At 46.9% G+C, this 9,573-nt stretch overlaps 1 protein-coding gene across 12 annotated transcripts in view; it reads left to right on the top strand.

Moving 5' to 3' along the window:
- The first annotated feature begins 556 nt into the window (after positions 1 to 556).
- Positions 557 to 9,573, top strand: part of FAN1 (FANCD2 and FANCI associated nuclease 1) — a 38,317-nt gene continuing 29,300 nt past the window's right edge. For 3 of the 12 annotated variants that reach the window (XR_011648512.1, XR_011648510.1, XM_058294828.2), the window contains exons 1-3: positions 660 to 1,130; positions 2,036 to 3,376; positions 6,653 to 6,793. Coding sequence is in view for 7 of the 12 variants with exons in the window: in XM_058294828.2 (XP_058150811.1) it covers positions 2,122 to 3,376; positions 6,653 to 6,793 (1,396 nt within the window). In the remaining 5 variants the exon portion in view is untranslated. Of the gene's footprint in view, positions 1,179 to 1,533; positions 1,899 to 2,035; positions 3,377 to 6,652; positions 6,794 to 9,573 lie in introns of those variants that run through there. The other 9 variants (XR_011648508.1, XR_011648509.1, XM_071214399.1 and 6 more) reach the window with 7 other exon arrangements.

Raw genomic sequence — 9,573 nt, 5'->3', positions numbered from 1 at the left:
ACAAAACGCTGCCAACAGCCCTGTCAGAGCCATGCCAGACCCGGGGGGAAAAATCTAGCTGTAAATCCTCCACCCTCCAGCGTGGCTAACGGACACCCTACGCCAGGCAAGTACAAAAACCCACCAAGGCCATGCTTCAAATGCAAAAGGTCTGGGCACTGAGACAAGCAAAACCCAAACTCACAGCCTCCTCTGGGGCCAGTAAAAAATCGACTGAAAGTTGAAAGTTCAACTATACCCAAGCCTCTCAAAGCGAAAGGGCATTGGTTACCCCGTCAGATCCAACCCTTGGCTACAACCTCCCAGGTCTTCTAGAACTGACATTACAAAAAAAAAAAAAGGAGAGAAAAAGTAAATTACATAGATTTACAATTAACTAGACTATATTAAAAGCAAATGAAATGATTTCTCAATGTGTGCTGCTCCCTACTTACTACGTTGTTTTAGGCTCTAGGAGTTCGTATATACTGCATCAAGCCAGCGAAGAAGGACAAGTGGACTTCGGGGCGGGTCAGTGGCTCAGCGTTCACGGGCACGCTGCGGAGCCGGCGGCGCCGCGGGCGCGAGGGGCGCTCGCTGCCCGGAGGCCGCCCGCGTCTCCTCCCAGGAGGGGCTGCCCGGAGGCCGCCCGCGTCTCCTCCCAGGAGGGGCTGCCCGGAGGCCGCCCGCGTCTCCTCCCAGGAGGGGCTGCCCGGAGGCCGCCCGCGTCTCCTCCCAGGAGGGGCTGCCCGGAGGCCGCCCGCGTCTCCTCCCAGGAGGGGCTGCCCGGAGGCCGCCCGCGTCTCCTCCCAGGAGGGGCTGCCCGGAGGCCGCCCGCGTCTCCTCCCAGGAGGGGCTGCTCGGGACGCTGGGTGCGCCGCGTCCAGCGCGTCTGGATTCGTCAGCCTTCCCACAGATCGGGAAAAGGGAACCCACCGAGAGAAGGCGCGCAGGGCGGCCCGCCGACCCGCCTTTCCAGCTGTGGACAGGCGCGGCGCTTCTCTCCCTCCAGGACCCCACGCCCCCAGCTGCTCGAGGAAAGCCTTCCCCGGGGCGGGGAAGGAGATCGATCACTCGAGCCTCCGCTTGCCGCGCCTGTGGCGAACCGGGATGCGGGGAGCGGCTGGGAATGCCTGGGCGCGCGGAGCCAGGTGGGAAGCGCGGGCGGCCGCGGGGCCGGGGGAGCGGCGAGGGGGGCGGCGCGGGGCGGCGCGGCCTGAGGGGAGCCAGCGGGGGCGCGGGGCGGCGGGGCCTGAGGGGAGCCAGCGGGGGCGCGGGGCGGCGGGGCCTGAGGGGAGCCAGCGGGGGCGCGGGGCGGCGAGGCCTGAGGAGCGAGCGCAGGGCGCGGGGCGGCGGGGCCTGAGGGGAGCCAGCGGGGGCGCGGGGCGGCGCGGCCTGAGGGGAGCCAGCGGGGGCGCGGGGCGGCGGGGCCTGAGGGGAGCCAGCGGGGGCGCGGGGCGGCGCGGCCTGAGGGGAGCCAGCGGGGGCGCGGGGCGGCGGGGCCTGAGGGGAGCCAGCGGGGGCGCGGGGCGGCGCGGCCTGAGGGGAGCCAGCGGGGGCGCGGGGCGGCGCGGGGCGGCGAGCGGCCCAGGTGCGGGCGCGCGGGGCCCTGAGCTCCCGGTGGCGGCCGCGCAGCCCCGTGGTGATGCCGTGGCCTCGGTGTTTCTTCTGTGAGGCCTTTGAGGCACAGGTCTTTCTCTTTCAGAAAAGGGTGCTGATAAAGTAGTTTTAAAGGGGTTTGAATAGTCATTCCCTTTTTAGAAACCGGTCATTTTAGCCCCTAAGGAATTCTCCCCGTGGAGTCCAATCTGTCATTTTAAGGGTGAGGGACGGATTGCCTGCAGGGCTGGGAGCACAGCATCCGTCTGTCCCAACCCCGGGGTGGTTTCCTCCTCCCAGGAGATAATTGCCATTCCACGGTTAGAGCCTGCTTTTTATCTTCTGTTGAATTCATAAAAATGATTTTTTATCCACATGCAAATTTGTTTTGTAGAAAAAAGAAGTTGTCCAAACAATAACATAAAGTCAAATAGAAATCCACTTTTTATTCTTTTAGGTCAAGACAATGAAAGTGAACTATTGCTCTTTTTCTCCTGAAATACTCTGTTTTATTACTCAAAACATCCAGTTTTTCCGCAACTCATGATGTCAGAAGGGAGATCGCCTGGCAAAAAAAGACTTCGTAGAAGTTTATCAGGCAGCAAAACTAGTAAAAATGAATCTAATTCTATTATTTCATATTTTAACAATGCACCACCTGCTAAACTTGCCTGCCCCATTTGTAGTAAAATGGTCCTGAGATATGACTTAAACCGGCACCTCGATGAAATGTGTGCTAACAACGATGCCACCATGCAGGTAGAGCCAGTACATATTGGCTTAAAGAGCGCAAATAGGTCCACAGTGGATTTAACCAATACTGCTTTAGAAGATGTAACTCCAAAGATGTCATCACCAGCAAAGACAAGTTTAAGTCCTGGCCAGAGTAACGAAGCAAAAGGCGTAAAGCAGCAGACCAGTCCCTACTTTAAACGTAATGATGATTTGGCACGCAGAAATCAAGACGAGCTGAGAAATCATAATGTGAGAGTCATTGCTTTGGGAAGCCTGTCATCTAAATTGTCCAGACAATACATAAAAGCTAAAACATCAGTAGATAAGAACACAGAATTGGTGAATTGCAGAATTACAAATCCACAGAATTCCTTATCCACAGTTGTTAAGAGCTTGGCTGACAACTGTTCAGAGATTGAGGACAAGGATCAAATTTTGGAGAACAGTTCTCAGAAGGAAAATGTTTTTATGTGTGATTCTCCTACAGAAGAGAGCGCTTCCAAACATACTGTAAAAGGCAGTAAAATAGTGGAAGCTGAAAGCCAAGAGGCTACCCAAGAATGTGGGCAGTCGGCCCTTATCCCTGGCTTCTTAGGTAATGGTCCAGTATTTTCACCAGATTTAACTCTTGGGAATCAGTTAAAGTCTTCAAAGGACAGTCTTGAAAAGCAGGAGATTATAAAAGGAGACAGTGAAGGTGAGAAAAGTGGGACAGGTAGTTGTGAAAAAGTAAAAATGACTGTTTCAGAAGCTGAAGCAGAGTTATTGAATTTGATGACAGAATCTCGTAGTTCTGTAAATGATGCTTCTAAGTGGACTACCATCCATCAGTTTCCTGTGGAAAGTGACAGTGGCTTAAAGAATGAAGTCCTTCGCAGCATTCCTTTGGAGTGGGGACCAACCTGCGATATTCCTGGTGAAACAACTCAGGCACCACTGAATCATCCTTACTACCTTCAGAGTTTCTTTGTGGTGCTGAAAGCTGTTCTTGAGAATGAAGACGATATGATGCTCTTTGATGAACATGAGAAGGGAATCATAACTAAATTTTATCAATTATCAGGTATCTATCTTAAGCCTATTTGCTTCTGAGTTTGCTTCCCATTTCCTGTCTTGAGTTGGGCAATAATCCGTTGGCCAGGAGTTGCTGTGGTTTTGCGAGTACTCTAGTCTGTGGGAATCAGGGTCCTTGATGAGGTTTTGTATGAGACGGGACTTGTGCCTGGTAATCTTTACTCCTGCACTATCATGCCTTACAAGCCGTGCTTTGGTTATAATGGAGACAGTCATTTTTCATTTACACATATATGTGGTGCTTGTAAAACAACTTATTCCAGATTAGAAAAATATATTGTGACTTGGAAAAGTGTTCTTTGCATTACAGGCATTCAATCAAACTTAATATCAGGTTGCTTTGTCATTTTCACGTTGCATTTTCTGGAGAAATTAAAGGAAAAAACAAAAACAAACCAACCTGAGGCATATTTTCTTTCCCCCAACATTTTAAATTCAGGGTGTGGAGGAAAGGGAAACTTTTTAACTAAATTTGTATATTGGAAAACATTAATCTGTGCCTCAGGCTTTTGGCAGTGAGTGGTGGCTCTAAGCTAGTAGTACAAATTTGGAGCAAAAGCCACTGTGTGGGGATGCACTGCTAATCCAGAGGGCCAGGATGGCTGTGGGGAAAGCTTCCTTGGGGGCCACACTGTCCTGTAGTAATGGGTAGATTAAAGTAGATTGAAAAAGAGTCCTGGCCATTATGACAGAAGTTTAAGAGGATTTTCGTTGTAAAATTTCACAGTGGAATTACCATGGTCTAACTTGTGTTATTTTTGAAAATGTGAAAAATACTTCTCTGGGCACAGTTTCAGAGTGCTTCCACCTCTCCCTGTGCTGTCTGACCAGAAGAGGGCCGGAATGTCTCACACTGGCCTTGTGTCCCCAGTGGTCACAGATCTTGGTGGAGAACTGAAGGGGTGAATTTGGATAGTCAGTGGCTCTGTGCTTTGGTATAGAGGGATGGGAACATTTTTCTAGCACAAGTTCTATGTACTCTCCAAGTTCTATGTACTTTCTAATCTGTCTGTACTGTTAATTGAGTTTGCCTCTTAAAAAAGGAAAAGTTGAAAATGTAAAACATACGATTGGACTGTTTTAGACCTGGAAGAATTTAAAGACAACCCAGGTAACAGGAAAGCTGAGATCCAGACAGGTTAAGTAGCATTGCCCAGATCACCTGTTACAGAGGCTGCTGCCTTACCAAAGCTAGATATTTTTGATTTTTTTTTCCAGTTTTTTCTTCTCAACCAAAAATAGAATCATAGCATGTTTGAAACTAAAACCAGAGAGTGAAATAACTATAATTCTGGGTTAGAAGGAGGAAAAATCCTGGTGGCAAGCAAGTAGAAAACTTGTTTCTCAGAAGTTTAAAGTGGACAATAATCATGACCGACATTTGCATTTTTTTTATGGTTTCCACACCAGTCATTAGATACTGGACTTTGTTTAATCTTTCCACCCACTTTGAGAAGACAATGTTACTCCCCCTCTAAAAACTGAGTCTCAGTAAGGTTCAGTGACACGCACACAGGTCAGAAGCAGCAGGGCTGTTCCAGAGCTTTCCATGAGGGTATGCTTCCTATCCTGCAGTGACAGTGTAAGGGGCAAGGAGGCATTCTCACAGGTCATGCTGTTTGAAACAAAGTGCATCTTCCAAAGGAGAAAAGATTTCCTTGGAAAATAAGTTGAATAAGCATATGCATATTTCTTTTTTTTTTTTTTAATTGACTTTGTAATAATATTACATTAAAAATATATATGTGAGGTCCCATTCAACCCCACCCCCCCACCTCCCCTCTCCCCCCCCCAACAACACTCGTTCCCATCATCATGACACATCCATTGCATTTGGTAAGTACATCTTTGGGCACCTCTGCACCTCATAGACAATGGTTCACATCATGGCCCATACTCTCCTCCATTCCATCCAGTGGGCCCTGTGAGGATTTACAATGTCCGGTGATTACCTCTGAAGCACCATCCAGGGCAGCTCCATGTCCCAAAGACGCCTCCACCTCTCATCTCTTCCTGCCTTTCCCCATACCCATCGTCCACCATGACCACTTTTCCCAATCCAATGCCACCTCTTCTATGTGGACATTGGATTGGTTGTGTCCATTGCACCTCTATGTCAAGAGGAGGCTCAGATTCCACATGGATGCTGGATGCAATCCTCCCATTTTCAGTTGTAATCACTCTAGGCTCCATGGTGTGGTGGTTGTCCTTCTTCAACTCCATCTTAGCTGAGTGTGGTAAGTCCAATAGATCAGATTGTAGGTGCTGGAGTCTGTTGAGGCTCAGGACCTGGCTATCACATTGTCAGTCCAGAGATTCAAATCCCCTAAATATCTCTTAAACCCCAACATTAACTGCACCTCCAGCACATTAGCATGAAAGTCTTATGAAGGGAGATCCCATCTGAGTCCAGATTCATCACACATAAACACCATTTCCAAAGAGGGGCCATCTGCCCTGGTAGTTAACCCCATCGGCCATGACCATAACTCCCATGGGTCTCTTTAGCCCTCAAAGGAACCAATATCTGGGGGTTGTATCTGCTTTATCTGTCTCTCTGACTCTGCTCAGTTGTGCATGAGGGCAATCCTTCTGCCAGCCTCCAGACTCTTTTTTAGAAACTCGTAGCCATATAAACTCATTTCTCCTTTCCATTTCCCCCTTACTTTAGGTCAAACAGCATTTTAAAGTCATGGTATTTTATGTAGACATGGATATTCTGCTGATCCGCATTGAACCTTCCGTATAAGGTCATTTTCCAGTTGCATCATCAGTTGGTAGTTGATAGTGGTCCCTCGTTGCCAGGGAGGCTCATCCCCGGGTGTCATGTCCCACGCTGGGGGGAAGGCATTGCATTTACATGCTGAGTTTGGCTTCGAGACTGGCCACATTTGAGTAACATGAAGGCTGACAGGAGGAAATGTTGCTCCCAGGCACAATGTTGCTCTAGGCCTTGTTCTTATTTTAGGTTTATCAGCTCACAAGCATAGTCATTAGCATCAGGGGCTCACTGTTGAACCCTCACTCCCTCCCGGTCCCTGCCACTGTACCTGGGAGACTGTCGCTGCTCCCCTAGGGACCACGACAGAGCACCACTGGTCAGGAACCCAGTACCCCCCCTACTGTGGTTTTTAATTGTGAATAAGCATATGCATATTTCTTATAGCGTATAACTCACTTCAGTTTTAAAGTGCAAATGATGCTTTTATGTTGTTTTTGAGAAGAAAGTCAATCTTTTTCATCATTTCTCTTAACTTTGTTGCAGCTAGTGGTCAGAAGTTATATGTAAGGCTTTTTCAACGTAAATTAAACTGGATTAAAATTAATAAATTAGACTATGAAGAAATTGCCAGAGATTTAACACCTGCAATTGAAGAATTGAAGCAAGCAGGCTTTCTCCAGACAGGTATGATTAGTACAAGGAAGTGTAAAATGAAAATGTTGAATGATGAACTAAGGTTATGCAGAATGATGATAACTGCAGCATAGTGCCATCTCCTGGTTGGAGACTGATTAACAATTTTTTTTTAAATTGACACTTTAATCTGCCTAGGATACCAAATTATCCAAGTGATGCTGAAGTCATTCTTATTCTTAGCCCAGGTTAAGAATCCTAGAATAGGAATGATTATTATTGTTTTCTTAATTGTTATAGGCTCCGGACAATAAGGTCCCATAGGGATAGGTATGTGGACACATGACACAGTAGAATACCTTCCTCCAGCAAGAACTAGACTCTATCTTATTCCAGTCCTCATCTTTACTGTAGAATAAAGTTGGTTTGCTTGGAACTATTATTGCTTCTAACCTATAATTTATAAGTTGCTTGTCTCAAGAATGGTCTAATTGATTTGAGCATATGCATATGCTAATGGAGATTTATCTTTGCCAGTGAGAGCCTTGGTTGTCTTGTCAGTAGCATTCATCAAGTACTTACTTGTGTGCTGAGTGCAGTGTTGTCCTAGAAACTTGGTCTAAGAAGAATGAAGGATATGACCCTGGGGTTCAAGTTGCTGACACTTTTAGATAGAAATAAACAAATCAAGCCAGATGGTATCTGTGGCCAATATTTGTGGTGGGGAGTAGGTTGTGGTGGGGGGCGGATAGGATGAAAATGGGGAAGTTGGGGAGAAGCATGGAAGCTCAGTGAAGGAGCTTGCATGTGATAGGTTAGGCTGTGGGGACACGAGGGCCTCCCTGGAGCAGTGGTTCCCACGTCAGTGCCATCAGGACTGCTCGGCACTGCTGGTTCTTAGTCCCCACCTGCCTCAGAAAATCTGGTACATATCCCATAAATCTCTGTGCAGTGACTGCTGCAGGTGAGCCTTGACTTACCTTTACAAAACAGAGCCAGAGCATGCTCCTGCCCAGAACCTAAGGGCTTATTTTTTGATTCAGTCAATTCTAAGTCCTACCTATGGCCCATAGAGCCCTGAGTTGTGTCCTGGCTGCTTCTCTGACCTCATCTTCTGCCTGGCCTCTTTGGTTCATTCTGCTGCAGCCACGCTGCTCTCCTGGGCGTTCTTCGCTGTGCTGAGTTACCCTGGTGCAGAGCCAGTGCTCGCGGTCTCCTCCATGTAGGACAGTCTTCCTCTGCCTAGTCTCGTGGCTTATCTCATTTCATTCCCGTCTCTGCCCTGTGGCACCTCATCTGAGAGCAGCTCGACCACCTTGTCAGATACAACCAACTTCACTGCTGTGTTCAGTGTGCCTTGCCTAGTTTTGGTTTTCTTTATAGCACTTATCACCATCTCATATACTATCTAATTTGTATGTTTATGCTAGAATGGAAGCTTCTTGTGTGCAAGGACTTTGTTTTGTTCGCTGTTGTGTGCCCAGGGCCTTAGAACATTACCTGGCACCGGTACATGCCCAGTAAGTATTTGCTGAATGAAGGAAAAAGATACTGCCCTAATGTGTGACTGCTTGAAGCGAGGGACCAGCCAGATCTGACTGAGCTCTGAATCCCTAGAGCCTGGCAGGTGACTGGAACATCGATAGCTGTGGCATACCTGTCTGCTGAGTGAATGAGCCCGAGAATGGGCTCAGAGGGAAGGGTTCCCAGCCTGCATCCCTTGCGGCAGAGAGGAGAGCTGATGGGCAGTTTTCTCCATGACCTGTTTCAGAGAGGCCCACTCAGGTTTCATAATAAGAAAGAGAGAATATATGTCCCAGTAAGCTTTTAAAGAGGATGTTTATACCGTAACAGCTATCCATACATGTCTTTATTTTAACATTTTACTTTCAGGTAACTCTACTATCTTAAAATTTTCTCAAGATATTTATCCATATTCTTTAATAATTGGTTTGGCAAACTAATTAAAATTTCTACAGTTGGGTTTTATTTTATTTGCCTCTAACTAACCTTCCTTCTTCCTAAACTAAGTAAAACTAGAAAGTAGCAAAATTCTTAAAAAATATATTTTTAAAAATTTTACTCTTCACAAAGTTTTTTTATTTATTTTTTTAGGAGGTAACGGGATTAAACCCAGGACCTTGAGCTACACCTTCTTCCCTTAACAGAGTCCTTTAAGGTGCAAAATGTTGAATTTTGAGGAGGTCCCATTTATCTATTTTTTCTTTCGTTGTTCAAGCTTTGGGTGTAAGGTTGAAGAGAACCCCATCTACCACAAGATCTTTTTTGTTTGTTTTAAAATTTAATTATATATGTATATAGTAATAGTCAGCCAAAGGGGTGCTGATGTAAAATACCAGAAATTGGTTGGTTCTCATAAAGGGTATTCATTTGGGGTAGGAGCTTACAGATACCAGACCATAAAGCATAAGTTACTTCCCTCACCAAATCTATTTGGAGCAAGATGGCTGCTGACGTCTGCGAGGGTTCAGGCGTCCTGGGTTCCTCGTTCCTGGGGCTTGCTTCTCTCTGGGTTCAAGGTTCCTTTCTTCCTGGGGCTGGCTTCTCTTTCCTCTGTGAACTTACTTCCCGGGGCTCCAACTTAAGTCTTCAGCATCAAACTCCAACATCAAAACACCAACAACAGAAATCCTCAATTCTGTTCTTTGCCAAGCCTTTTATGCTATCCACCCTTGGTGGGTGGGGACTCAATGCCCTAATCATAACTGAGTCACGCCCAGGTACAGATCAGATTACAAGCATAATCCAATATTTCTTTTTGGAATTCATCAATTATATCAAAGTGGTACATATATATATATATAAAATTA

Source organism: Dasypus novemcinctus, chromosome 3, assembly GCF_030445035.2.
Source record: "Dasypus novemcinctus isolate mDasNov1 chromosome 3, mDasNov1.1.hap2, whole genome shotgun sequence".
Classification (NCBI taxonomy): Eukaryota; Metazoa; Chordata; class Mammalia; order Cingulata; family Dasypodidae; genus Dasypus; species Dasypus novemcinctus.
The sequence above is the reverse complement of the archived record's forward strand: the minus strand, read 5'-3'. Positions and strand labels throughout refer to the sequence as shown.